We start from the raw sequence: 14,653 nt of genomic DNA, 5'->3' as shown, positions 1-14,653 counted from the left end.
TTTAAAGCTACCCTAGTATTTCCTGATAAGCAAGAGCAACTGCTATTAATTACAAACCCTTATATCTTCCCTCCATCTGATATAGTTTAAAATTGCCATCTGTGTTTATAACCACTGCCACTAAACTATAACTTCCCAACTATGTGTGTGCTTCATTCTACAAGTTCCTTTAGGTACCTGACAAAGGGCCTGGAGTACTGCAAGGCACTAACTTGAATGGACACATTCTGACACAATTTAATTAGTATCATCCCAATTCTTAGAACTGCTGCACATTTTCCACAGGGAAAAGTCAAGACGCAGGCCAGTGAGATGGCTCAGCAGGTACAAGCAGGTCTCCACACCTGGTGACTCCATCTCTGGGACACCCAAACAGGACACACATACACCCCACAAATAAACAAACAGATGAATAAATAAAGGTTAGACAAGGAGTTACAGTGTGTACACCACAAAGATATCAAGGCAGATATGTGGCAGACACAAAAACAGATGCATCTTTATTTCTGTATATCAAACATCTCATGAACTCAAAGTGGATAGGTTGTTAAAAGTCAAGTGTAAACAATGGGCAAAAGACAAAGAAGTCACAAGACTTCGATCAAGGACACTGAACAAACTGAGGCCCTTGAACAGACACAAAGATGTTTAGGTTCACAGACAACTAGTGAAGTGCAAATTTAAATCATAATGAGATACCTTTCCCAAAGTACCAGACGAGTGAAAATTTACATGCCTAACTACATACTGTCTGTAGGAAAATTGGCATTATCCTGTATTTCTGGTGGAGTGCAAAAGAATGCTAATTTGTCCTTCAGAATATTCTCTTAACCCTCCTGTATATATATGAAACATATAATTTTCTGGATGAGGAAATAGACTATCTTATAATAATTGTAAATTTTAAATCAAAATTTACTTCTGCTGCTTTGTAAGTCACCAACAGAGGGAGCCAAAAATATAATGCGAACTAAGCCTCAGGCCACTGCATTGTCTCACAGCCTTTCCTGAGATGAAATAGAAAATAAATCTCATCATTCTCTTGATGTCAGATGCAGCCACGACTTCCTTCATCCAAAAACACTAGGACAGAAATATGTCTTCATAGTGATTAAGTTAGAGTTGACATTTTTATTGCTCTCTTTCCCTGCATCACCAATAGAGATGACTCTCACACAGGCTGCTCTTCCAGCAACACGAATCCTGCAGAGAAGATGGAAGTCCTAAAAGATTACTCTGCACACAGTGTATGCATGCCCACGATTCCTAAAAGATTACTCTGCACACAGTGTACGCATGCCCACGAACCAATTCCTGTTTCTGTTCCAGGTTAAATCACTATGCATGAAATGTCAAAGAGCTATTCAATGATTCATGCGTGGAATGCAAGTCGACCAGAGGGAAGTGAAGAGTCTGGATTACACACATATGAAACTGTCATTCAGTGCCATAAGACTCAAACCATAGCAGGCTTATCAAAATAAGAATTCTGCACAATATAGGAGGTCTACTGATCCGAAATACATGATATAAAATGATGCTTGATAAAACCAAATGCAAACTGTAAAAACAACGAATACCAGGTTATAAAAAGAAAGAATGGCAGACGAAACAGCTCACGCCATTTTAGTAAGTTCCACTAAAAATGAATAAGATTCTAACAATACCATGGCTAATGCTTTGAAATCAGACACACCTGAGGAATAAAATAATCTCTTAGGAAACAAGTATGACCTTTCATTAAGACCTGTCGTCTTTTCTAACTGGCCACCATTCTACATTTATTTCCACTAGAAGAGATTCCAACAACAATGGTATTGAAATCATAGTCTCTGAATGTTCAGGTTAAATTGATGTACAAGTGCAGTCTTCAGAATGTATAGCCTCTTTATACACAGGTCAGTTCCACCCCAAAAACAAATAAAAAATAAAAAAAATAAAGTCCTGTATATGCTCTTCTTCTAAAATCCAGTTAGAACTCTGCTAAATTCAGTTTAACAGCTTAACAAGACACTCCACCCCACCCCCTTCAGTCATGTCCCACATCTGAACACCTCCCATAGTTCAGCAGGTTCTCCATCGTCCACAGTGACCCAGTAAGTCTGATCCCAGGGTCTGATAAATCCAGCATAGCCTTTTGTCAGTTTCCCATCATCCTGTGTTCACTTACCCAGGTATATCTGGAAATGGTTAGACTCTTTCCTACTGCAAAATCCACTTCTATGGTCCCTAAGACTATGGGATGATCCTAAATAAAGTTTCTGACCACTAAAACAAATATCCTTGAATTTTTTCCTTTAGCATTAGCTGTCATTGTATTTACTGAATCTAGTATTTATGACTGTGTGGGTATATGTCAGTTATCACAGGCAAATAAAAAGTGAAAATGCTAAATAAAAAATTCTAGCTGTGAATCTGAAAGCCAAATTTCCCAATTTAATTAAAAAAAGTCAAAATTACATTTAAAATACTTATTAGCCATATTTGCATAGTAGCTATTACAGTGGACATCACAAATACCACAAAAACATTTCCATTGCTACAAAGTCTTGAGGTTTCAGTGTATAATCTAAAATCTGTAACTTAAAATCTAAACACCCCAACCTCTTTCCACTCAGAGACCCTGAGCTAAGTACATACCTAGATTGTTTCTCGTCCATATATAAAGTTGTTACACCATCACTACTGACTGCATCAAAGTGGCTGCAAACAGACCTTTTTGCTGGGGTGGGTGGCTTAGCTGGAAAACATGCTTCTCGGCAAGTGTGAGAACCTGAGATTTATTCCCAGAAGCCATGTAAAGGCGTCGCACGTATGGCAGTCTACTTGTAATCCCATGCTGTGGGGAGAGTGGAGACACAAGATCCCCAAGGTAAGGTGGCTACCCAGAGTATCAAGAAATTGTGAGTGCAGGGAGGCTCTGCCTCAGGAGAGGCGGAGGAAGATACCCAACATCAACTTTGGGTCTCCATAAACACTGTCATACAAACTTGAGTCCACAAAGAATCATGCATACACATACACACACATACGCATGTATTTGACTAAACAAAAAACTAGCGTTTTGAGTTTGGAGTCTTAAAGGATAATAAGGGTTCTTTTTTGGTGATAATTTTAGTTACTTTTTGCTATCTTACAGTTTTTCTCTTCATTAATTAAAATCAGAAATAACTTTATCCAGGATGTCCAATAAGGTTGATCTTTCTCTTTTTTAAAATTTATTTATTTTATGTATATGAGTACACTGTAGCTGTCCTCCGATACATCAGAAGAGGGCATCAGATCTCATTACAGATGGCTGTGAGCCACCATGTGATTGCTGGGAATTGAACTCATGACCTCTGATAGAGCAATCAGTGTTTTTAACCGCTGAGCCATCTCTCCAGGCCCGATCTTTCTCTTATGGATACTGATTTATATTTTTATACTGATATATAATTATAGTATATATTTATATTATACTGATTTACATTTTGCTCTTTTGATTAATTGCTAGTAAACAAAACCTAGCAATCTGATATTTGCACTTGTTCTTAAAGCATGTCCCCTTTCTAAGAGGAGCACCAATCATGGAGTAAAAAGTGTAGAGAGCCACTTTGATAAGTCTGCTGGTCAGTACACAAAAGGGCCTTGAATGGAGGGCTCGCTCCTCTTGTCTCAGTTACCTGTTGCCATTGACAGTCTGAAAATAGCCAGTGAAGTAATGCAAATGGGCTATCACTAAATTTATTTTCACTGACCTGTGGTTCAAATCCAAGGCAACAAAAATGTATATTTTTTGTTCCTCAAATTAAGCATCCTGACAGTTATGTGAACCATTTCAGCTGTTCTATTTCCAAAGGACAAATATAAAATTCAGTGAACATTTTAGGAAACTGGGAGCCAAGCTAAATTACTCAAGTTTTAAAAACAACCAAAGTAAAGCGAGTTAAACTCAATTTGTGAAGCAGAAGCACTAAGGATGAAATCATTCAAAAGCTCTGGGTTATTACAAGCCTGCCCCCTTTTACTCCATCAAGTTTCATACACATCACACTAGTGTGTAACAAATGCCTTAATGTCCAGTTCAACAGGTTGCAGCTGGACGGTATTAAAGAGACCAATGGCCCACTTTCAAGGCTTAAAAACACTGCTCACTATTGAGGTCAGAACTTGCAGACAGGACAATTGCCATTTAGCAAAACTGGTGCCATTACTACTCCCACTTCCAAAATCCTCTATGGCCTTCCCAGGGGGACCCTGCTTCGTTTGGGGTTCTCTCGCAGGCCAGTTAATAGAAGCATAATGAATTGGGATGCGGGAGATATCTGTGAGAAGTAAACCACACTACTCTGCCACTCCAAATCCAACTTGACATAGGAACTGCACTCAGTAAGCAGATGGAGAGGTGGAGCTTTAAAGTAAACATCCAGCTCAATTATTTGTTCTGATTTTGTATTTGTTTGATAAATCAATTGCTACACTCCCAGAGGTTGAGATTCTAAAATATGGACAGTTAATGATAGTGCCTTAGGTTCTGAAGGGTAAATGAGAAGAACGTTTACATGGTGCTATTTAAAGGATCCTGTCATCTACTGGGAAAACAGAATTGATATAACAAAGTTTGGACAAAAGTTGACACATTAATTTAAAACTTTAAACTTGTCATAGCCATTGACCTGCATTTAATTAGTAGAATATGATTTAGTAAATATTTTTAAAGCCTGTACCATGAAAGCTAACACCAACAAGCACGTTTAAGGTGGGTACATGTTATAATCTGATCATAGGTAGGCCTATTCTGTTTCTTTTGTAATTCCTTACTGTGCCTTTACTGTGTCTCAATTACCATTTTCTTATACAGATTTAACTCAAAAGCCAACAAACATTAAAAACTGACTAATGGGAGGGCCCTGCCCTGAGAGGAGTCAGGCAGCAGTAACCCTGGCAGCCCAGTAACTGGGTTGTTTGTAGCTAGTGTAAATCAGAAATGTGTGACCTAAGTTTTCTCTAGTTTTTCCATCATTACCAAGTCAGAGGACTCAGGTAAAGACAGGTATGCAGAAATGTAAGCTGTAAGAAACAGAAAAACAGCCACAAACCTATCTAAGAGGACAGTGTAAACTAAACAACAGTAGGCAAGAACAACTCTATCCAGCCCAAATCCAACTGCAAGGTCCAAAGAAGAAATCCTCATTTAAACAAGGACTGCTCGGAAATCTTAAAAGTGCAGTTTGTTAGATACAAACTCATATAATCTGGAAAATGTTAGGGAGCTGCACTTACTCTATGCATGCCAGTCTGTGCCTCTGCCTCAGCTGCGTCTCCAGCGATCACTCGCTCTAAGTCAGGGAGTGATCAAACTCCTTGCAGTCTTCAGAACTCTGCATCCCAACTTTAGACCAGCGATGCTTTTAACGGCTGCATGCTATTCCCAAGCTGTCGCAGTTATCTTTCTCACCAGATTTGCTCCCAATGATAAAAACTCTAGAGCCGAGAACCTCTGAGATCATTTAATCCAAACCACATTCACAAACACGGAAATTCAGGCCCAGAGGGATGTGGTAACTTTTCTAAGTTCTTTCACAAGTTAAAGCAAGGATGAACCCACCCACTTACTGTGGTCACACCACCAAAAGACAACTCAGGGCCTCTTCAAACTGTGAGATCCGGGGCAGCACAAACATTAAAATGTACAATGAACTTATAAGCTGTTTCAACAGAAGAGGCATTTGGATAGCTTCTGATAATGTAGATGTGGAAAAAAAAAAAAAAGCCAGATCTAGTGGTGTGCTCAATGTATATTCAAGATGAAAGATTTGTATATATCTGTGCATATCTGTTAGAAACCAATTATATCCCTTTCTAATTGAGATTGACCAATAGCCACTGTCTTCAAGTAGGAAGTTGAATTTCATTTAAATTTCTTTTTTACTGAAACATTCTCAAATATAGTTTACTCCTGGTCTCAACTTTAAAATTCTTAATCCAGCCAATAACTTAACAAAACTACCCCCCCACGCACACACACCACACCCCTTTTGTTCTTTCTAATTTCAAGAACAGAAAACCAGGAGTTCTAGTGAAAGAAGACAGAAATGAGCAAAGAAAGATATATTTAAAGGAACGCGCTGAAACTAGATTTTAAAAGTCCCGTTTCCTTAAAGCATAAGTTACATACCCATACGCAGTGATGACTCATTACTTCAAGGCTCCAAAATAAATAGTGGTGCGGGTTTATGGATAAATTTTTTGTACTTTGTGATTGTCTTTACTTTTAAAACTGAACTGCTCATATGGCCACCTTTAAAGCACCCACAAAAACATGAAGCCAAGCTGCAAAAAAATATAAATGACTGATCCCACAAAAAGCCAATAACGCTGGAAAAGCCACCATAGGTATTACACCAGCGTGCATACACAGCACTTTACACTTCTCGGTAAGGTATCGGCATCGTGCCATTATAACTCTTTAAAAAGAGTAGCCCAAAGTTGCCGTGGTGTCAGAGAAAGCACAGCGGTTCCATACAAATACGTGCGAAAAGTTTCCACGTTCGGCCTCAAGAAAAGACTCGGTGCAAAACTCACATAGGTTGCAGAGGAGGGAAGCGCTTCCGATTACAAAGTACCATTTGTTTTTGTTTTGAAAGTTAGGAAACCAGCCCTAGCAGCTGGCTCGCACCGAGAAAAACGACTGACCAAGGCAAAAGCTGCGCAAACACGGCGTTCTGGAAGTCTAACTCCGTGGACGTCACAACTGGTTGGAGGAGGCAGAGGAGAGGGGAGGATCACACACTGAATTGGGACGAGTTGGTGGCGCCTGCCCGGGGCAGGAAGGGCCACCACGCAGTTGCATGGCTCCCGCTCCCGCACACCTGCGCGACCGCACACCTGCCCGTGGCGCCGCCTCCCCGGTCCGGGTCCCGGTCCGCGCGCCGGGAGGCCAAGCGCCTCGGGGACGAGGGGACTCACCGGGTCCCTCGGGACTGGTCGGCGAGGGCGGTCGGAGCTCCGCGGGCCCGCAGCCCGGGTCGCCCGGAGCCGGCTCCCTCAGGTAGTCCTCGAAGCGCACCTGCCGCGCTTCACCGCCGCCGCCGAGCCCCCACAGGCGGCTGGCCGTGCCCCGCAGCAGCCGGCCGCTCTTGCCGGTGAACGTGGTCAGGTAGTCCATGCCGCCGCCCGTCGCCACGGTTCTCTGGGCCGCGGCCCGCTGCGCGACAGCGCCCGCCCAGCCTGCCGACCCGGGGGCGGCGGCTCCGCGCCTCGAGGCGACCGGCGCGGGCCAGGCCTCCTCCCTCGGCCCGGGATGGACCAACGGCCGCCGTGTCGGGGGAGCCCTGACGCACAAAGTTCCAGAAAAGTTCTGCCTGTCGCCTCCGCACTCCAATCTGGGCGGAGCTTAACTTAGCAAAATATATCTCTTCTACCTGGATGGACCCAGGGTTAGAAACCCTGGGACCTTTCAGTCTCTCGCGCCGGTTCGAACCGCCCTCCCCCACTGTCCCGCCGCGGTGGAGCAGGCCGGCTCCCCCTCCCGCCCCGCCCCGCCCCGTCCCGCCCCGTCCCGGACCCAGCCGGACTTTCTGGACCGCTGCGGAAGGGAGGACCCCTAGCCTTCTGCCCAGGGCGACGTGGGGCTTCCAGCCGGCCTAGACACTCTGCTAGGTGTACCGGAAGTTCAAGAGCCTACTAAAGTTTTTGCTAAAGGTGTTGGAAACTAACTTTTCTCTCTCTCTCTCTCTCTCTCTCTCTCTCTCTCTCTCTCTCTCTCTCTCTCTCTGTGTGTGTGTGTGTGTGTGTGTGTGTGTGTGTGTGTGTGTCTGTGTGTGTGTGTGTGTCTGTGTGTCTGTGTCTGTGTGTGTGTGTTTTCGGGGAATAAACCTTATGAAAACTTGAACCTTTAAAACAATCTTTAAGAGTGAAGTGCTGGGTACTTTAAATGTTGAGACTGCAGCCAGAGTTTAAATAATGCAGTGTTCATGTTTAAGGTTCTGTGAGTTTATGAGCTAATGCTAAATTGACTTTGCAGGAATCCAATCCTGTGAAGACTGATGAACAGATCTACCTTTCAGGTGGAAAACAAGAGATTTGGGAAAGATCAGTGAGTTTGGACATGCAATGCTTACTATTCGGTCTTCCTGGGAGATCGGCTTAATCTTCTATGTCTGTTTATACTTTTGTTAGTTTTCCTGCAAATTAAATGAGCCCTCTGTTTTGGAATCTCCAGTATCTTAAAGTATTGGAGGAAAAGCTGTGAATTGCTCAGGACGTTAAAAGGCTAAGAACTCTGAATAATGGAGTCCAGAAAATCAGGGACTTATTTGCCCAGTTACTTAAGTACTAAAGATAATTCTTCTTGGGGCTGTTGCCTCTGATCAACGTTTTAAATCATTTGACTCATCTTTTTCCCCATGGCTTCACCATTATCAGTTTAAATTCTCACTTGATTGAATAAACTTCAGGATCCTAACATCAGCATCAACTTTATATCTGGTTAAAAATACAGAATGTGTGGGCAGCCTCCCCAGAGTGCCTAATTTACAGTGCTTAGGACAAAGAGGCCAACAAAATTGCATTCTCAGCAAGCATCCTTATGTTCAGAAGTGTTGCTTGGTTTAAAGTCTGCCAGCCTTCCTCCTGTATCTTGTAAGGACATACTGTTTAGGCCCTGTAAAGACAATGTTTGTGCCCCTCAAACTCATATGTTCAAATTCTAATACCCACAAGAAAGTTTACTGAAGTTATTAAGTCATGAAGCCAAGGCCCTCTTAACCACGACTAGTCCCCTGGTAGATATAGCCTCCAAGAAATCTCTGACCTTCCTTTCACATGACGATCCACAGCTAAGACAGTCTGTAACTAGAAGCGGCCATTGCCAACAAAATCTGGCCTTGTTTGTTTTGGATTTCTAGACTCTAGACTATGTAAAATAAATTTTTGTTATCCATAAACCACCCAGGAATGGAACTTCTTCCTTTTAATACCCTAAGACTGTTTGTCTTGGTTATATCTGAGAATTACATTTCAATAGAAGGCTTTACTCAGCTCAGTACCTCCCTGAGTTCTCTGAGAGTATCAGCATGTGAGCCAGGGTTGGTAGGCAGAGGCCTGTAGTCCCAGCTCCAATGGAACACAATGGAACTTTCAAAGCCAACCTGTGCATCCTACCAAGACGTATCAAATTTTATAGAGAGAGGAGGATAGAGAAGGAGAGGGAGGGAGGAGAGGACAGAAAGAGAGGGTACTTCAAAAATATGATAAAAAAAAAAACTTGAACCAAAATTACTTTTTTAGGGTACATTTTCTGTTGTCTCACTAAATGTACTTGCTTTTCTGATTTGCATAAGCAAATAGTATTTGAGTTCTTAATATCCACTTTTGCAAACAGTACAAATCTGCATTCTGCTGTTTCAAATACAATTTTACAAGAAGTTGGTCCTCCCCCCTTTTTCTGCATCTGTATCACAGAAGGCAAGAGCTGCTAGACAAATATATACCTTACTCACTGAATGCTTTACAAATTTGATTTAAATTCAGATGAACCTTATTACTTCTATACAGTTAATCTCATTGTCCTGTGTCCTACGCTTGTTATTGGAACTGTCATCATTCTGGTGAAGTATCAAACTTATCACCCAAATGTTACTTTATCTTCTACAGGACCCAAAAAATCATATATAGGCCATCAAAAGTGAAGCCTCACTTTTCTTCCGTTTTTTCCTCTTATCTTTCTATACAAGTTCCTTCCTATATTTTGACTCAGAAAGCAGTCCTTACTCCTGTCTTTACCTCCCCATAAGCTCTACATTTGATCTTGGTCTAGTAGGCAATTGTTTGTGATGTGCCAGCCTGTGAATCTTTTCTTACCTTCGGTCAGCAACATAAATTTCTGTTGTCCTTAAAAGCTTTCCTTGCTTGCAATCCCACCAACAATGGAGGAGTGTTCCTCTTTCTCCACATCCTTGCCTGTGTCCGCTGTTACCCCGGTTTTTGATCTTAGCCATTCTGACTGGTGTGAGGTGGAATCTCAGGGTCATTTTGATTTGCATTTCCCTGATGACTAAGGATGTTGAACATTTCTTTAGGTTCTTGGCCATTTGGATTCCTCAGCTGGGAATTCTTTGTTTAGCTCCATACTCCATTTTTAATAGGGTTATTTGATTCTCTGGAGTCTAACTTCTTGAGTTCTTTGTGTATTTTGGATATTAGCCCTCTATTGGATGTAGGATTGGTAAAGGTATTTTCCCAATCTGTAGGTTGCCGTTTTGTCCTAATGACAGTGTCCTTTGCCTTACAGAAGCTTTGCAGTTTTATGAGGTCCCAATCACCAATTGTTGATCTTAGAGCCTGAGCCTTTGGTATTCTGTTCAGGAAATTTTCCCTTGTGTGGATGCGTTTGAGGCCCTTTCTCACTTTAAGGGAAGGAATGAATGAGCTGAAGGGGATTTCAAGCCCATAGGAAGAACAATAATATCAACTAACCTGATCCCCCTCAGCTTCCAGGGACTAAACCAACAAAGAGTTAGAGGGACCCATGGCTTCAGTGGCATGGGTAGCAGAGCATGGCCTTATCTGGCATCAATGGGAGGGGAGGTGCTTGGTCCTGTGGAGACTCGATGCCCCAGCATAGGTGAATGCTAGAGTGGTGAGGCAGGAGTGGGTGAGTGGGTGGAGGGGCACCCTCACAGAGGCAAAGGGAAGGGGGATGGGGTGGGGGATTTGGAGGAGAAACCAGGAAGGTGGACAACATTTGAACTGTAAATAAATAAAATAACCAATAAAAAAAAAAAAAAAAAAAAAAGAAAAAAAAAAAAAAAAAAACCTTTCCTCGCCTACCATATTGGTTTGTAGGCTACCTTTTACCTCATCCTTAATATATCATTTCTGGCATCTAATTTACATATCATAAAATCCACCTGTTCAAGGTGTACAAATTGAGGAAATACCTTTAAAACTATTTTTAAATGTTTCTATCGTGTGACAACAAGCCTCCTGTTTGTTAGACACTCTCCTCTACTTGCTGCCCTGAACAACCCTAATATACCATGTATGGACTTGGCTCGCACAAACATCTCACATAAAGAAATCATGTGGTGTTGATCTTTGAGGCCACATTTATCCATTCATCAGCTGGATTTTGGGGTTTTTCCTGATTTTATGCTTATTATTAATGTTGTGACCATCTCTGTGTCTAAGTTTCTTTGTTGACATACTTCACTTGAGTATATACAAAAGATATTAAAATTACAGATTTTAATCTATGTATTCTTAGATTTCTTATAAATTTCCAACTATTTTCTTTTCAGTAGTGGAAATATTTATCTTCAAGTTCATATGATATTTCAATATATACAAAAGAACCTATTTAAAATGAAGAAAGTTTAAAAAAAAACAAAGTTGGAGGCCCTTTTTTCTCTCAAAATTACAAATTGTATATTGGTGCAAAGATAGACATACATCAATGTTAATTAATTAATCACTAAGAAGTAAACTCTGCATGGCATTGGTTTTCAACAAGAATACCAAAGCCATCTAATGTGGGGGGGAAGAGGTTACTGTCAGCCACAAACAGCTCTAGAATGACTTGTAGCCGAATGACTCTTGCCTCATACCAAACTCACATGTGAACTGGATATGACTCAAAGAAACAACTGTAAGTGCTAAAACCTTCTAATTCTTAAAGTAAAATGAAAGATGCAAGAAATCTTGGACTTGGCAAAGGACTCTTAGCATTGACACCCAAAACTCAGATAACCTAAGAAAAGCTCCTACTTGTAGTCAATGAAATGCAGTTAGCAGATGATAAATGCCAATTTCTTTGATTAGAATAGTGGAGTTAAAAAAACACTTTAATAGCATTTTGGTGTCCGTGAAACTACTGATATTTGTACAGGACAGGTAAGTGGGCATAAAACATGGTACTTTCTGCAAAGGGCATTCACAGAATCTATACACATTTGTTAAAAAGTTATATAGCCTTCAATTCAGTAACCATAAACACACTTCTTATGATAGGTCCTATTTATGGCTGAAGTGATGGTTTTCTGTTTATAATAGCAAAATATTGAAAACCGTTTAAATAGTAATGAACAAAGAAATACGATGGTTTTGTATTCAGTCCATATGTGCCTGTAACACCAACTTGGGAAACTGAAGCAGGAGCATTGATGAAGCTAAACTGGGCTACATAGTAAGACTGACTTAAAGGGAAACACACACACACACACACACACACACACACACACACACACACGAGATGAGGATATGGCACAATGGTTTAGGACTTCTCCAACATTTAGGGCCCTCAATTCAATTCCCTGTATGGAAAGGAGAAAAAGGAGGGGGGAAATTAACTTGTTGCTTTCTGGCACAAGTAACTTAGGTTAAGTGGGAGAGACAGAATTTTTACTGTTGTATTGTGTGTATACATAACCTATTAAAATGTTTCCATAAGATAAAAAAATGTTTCAATGACGCTATTCTGTCCTGTAGGAAGTTGTGAGATTGTGCAATGTTAAATTACTGTTACTCAGTTCTGGTCAAAACCTATTTAAGATAAAATGCTGTGTTTCTTAATCACTAGTTCTTTCTGCAAAGAGTGCAGTCCATTCCTTCTCTGCAAGGGTAATCTTTATATCAATGAAGGTCACCGGAACATAGTGCGCATGACTCAGAATGCAATACTGCCTTAAGGATGCAGGCCCTAAGGCCTGCCTTAGATTCTGTCTTCCTGAGTACTGGCAGTGGAACTAGAAGCAACTGACATAACCTCTCGATCCTTTGGACTCCTTACCTATGAAATAGAAAAGTTTATTAGATTTAATAAGAAAATATGAGCCAGGCCTGGGGAGATAGCTCCATGGCAAAGTATGTGCTATATAAGCCCGAGGAACTCAGTTCAATCCTCACCACCTATTTAAAGGGTTGGCCACAGTGACACACTTTTAATCCCAGGGCTTTCCTTGGCAGGTGGAGCCCTGGGCTTGCTAGCCATCAAGTCTAGCTTGACTTAGGAGTCATAGGTCCCAGTGAAAGACCTTGGTTTTTTGTAAAGTATATAGTTCAAAGAACAATTCCTACCCTATCACAAATATGTGAACACACACACACACACACACACACACACACACACACACACACACCTTCCATGTGTGTAGATGAAACGCCTGTTCCTGTGGACCTGACCCCCTTCTCTAGCCTCCAAGAGTACCTACTCACATGTGGCATACAACATACATAAACATACATAGACATAAAATAGGCTAACAGAAGGCATCATTAATTATATTGATAATTTTGGATGCTCAATTTAAAAACACTTGTGCCTTATATGCAGAATTTCCAATCAGAAAAATGTTACTTGTGAACAAAGTAATGCAGATTTTCATCAGTCAGAGAGTAAATTTTACCCTCTTGCTTTAAGTCTCAAACACAGTAGCCCTATCTTATTCTTAGAGAAGGAGAACTACACTATCTTTTCCTTAGTGATATCTTGTCTCGTTGAAGTCATTTTTGACTAACATTTTTAAAGGAAGAGGAACTGCACATAATAAAACAAAAATTCAAGGAGTACAAGAAGCCATGTAGTGGTTAGCTTACACCTCTTTACAAAAGCAAGGGTCTAGGCATCTTTTGTATCCCTCCAGGAATGCTGTGTGTTTACACATAAAAAATCCACACATAAATGGGCACTGGTGTGAACATGTGTGTACCTAGGCATGTGTAGTCTTTCATCTTAAAGCACAAATGGGAGTTGATCGTAGCCATCAATTTACTTAAATTTATTTATATTGAAGGCTTTTTAAATACAAAAACATGTTAGAGGGACTTCATTGGTGATACAGTTTGGAATGTAGTCTATTGAACTGGGTTGTGAGTTCCAAGAGTATCCACCCATATGACATTTAATTATGGTGTGAAAAATCTCATGGAAAAGCATTTTGCTCATTGCTTGGAGCAGTGTGTGTGTGTGTGTGTGTGTGTGTGTGTGTGTGTGTGTCTGTGTGTGTGTGTGTGTGTGTCTGTGTGTGTGTGTACTGAAATGGTTGGTTGATAAAACATAAGATACCCCAGCTAAGCTCACATCTTTCTTTTTTTGTAAAGCTGATAACACATGACTTTTCTATTCAAAACTCACCCGGCATCCTTCCTGGCTTACTGAAACTATTAGCAATAGATCCATTGCTTTGCTCATTATTTTTTCAAAATACTTGCTAATGCCAATGAAATCATTGAATCTTGGAGAACTGGGATTTCACCAGAAAGCACGACAGAACCATTTTGAGAAAAATCTAGACAATTTTTCCCCTCAAATTGAAGCACCTGAGCATAGTCCATATGGTAGAGAATTTTTAAAGATGGTAAAATGCAATTCATGTTCTCATCAAAAAGGCTAGCCACTTTAATAAGCACAGAAAATCACTGGATCCTCAAGAAGTCACACTATGTCAGACCGTGTACCTGGCAACTATTATGGCATAGAAATGTCAGCACTCAAATTTCTGATGGGAGAAGCAGAAGCACTGATGGAACCAGTGAGACAGACACTCAGCAGGGATGTTTCAAAAGCGTTAGGAACAGGGAATGCATCTCTTTCACAATCGCTGTGTCAAGACCTGTCAGTTAAGCTACAGCCTAGCTTGGTACAGAGCCAAACCCTGGTTACCCTTGACTT

At 41.0% G+C, this 14,653-nt stretch overlaps 1 protein-coding gene across 5 annotated transcripts in view; it reads right to left on the bottom strand.

Annotated features, from left to right (window-relative positions):
• The window catches only part of Oxr1 (oxidation resistance 1), a 356,383-nt gene that overhangs the window by 66,774 nt on the left and 274,956 nt on the right, over positions 1–14,653 (bottom strand). For 2 of the 5 annotated variants that reach the window (XM_032914839.1, XM_032914857.1), the window contains exon 1: positions 6,952–7,311. The exons of 2 other annotated variants lie outside the window; for them this stretch is intronic. In XM_032914839.1, coding sequence (XP_032770730.1) covers positions 6,952–7,150 — 199 coding nt within the window. In that variant the 5' untranslated portion in view covers positions 7,151–7,311. Of the gene's footprint in view, positions 1–6,951; positions 7,312–14,653 lie in introns of those variants that run through there. One more of the 5 variants, XM_032914863.1, reaches the window with a different exon arrangement.

The sequence above is a fragment of the Rattus rattus genome, chromosome 1 (genome assembly GCF_011064425.1).
Source record: "Rattus rattus isolate New Zealand chromosome 1, Rrattus_CSIRO_v1, whole genome shotgun sequence".
Classification (NCBI taxonomy): Eukaryota; Metazoa; Chordata; class Mammalia; order Rodentia; family Muridae; genus Rattus; species Rattus rattus.
This window is presented reverse-complemented; position numbering and strand designations above follow the sequence as displayed.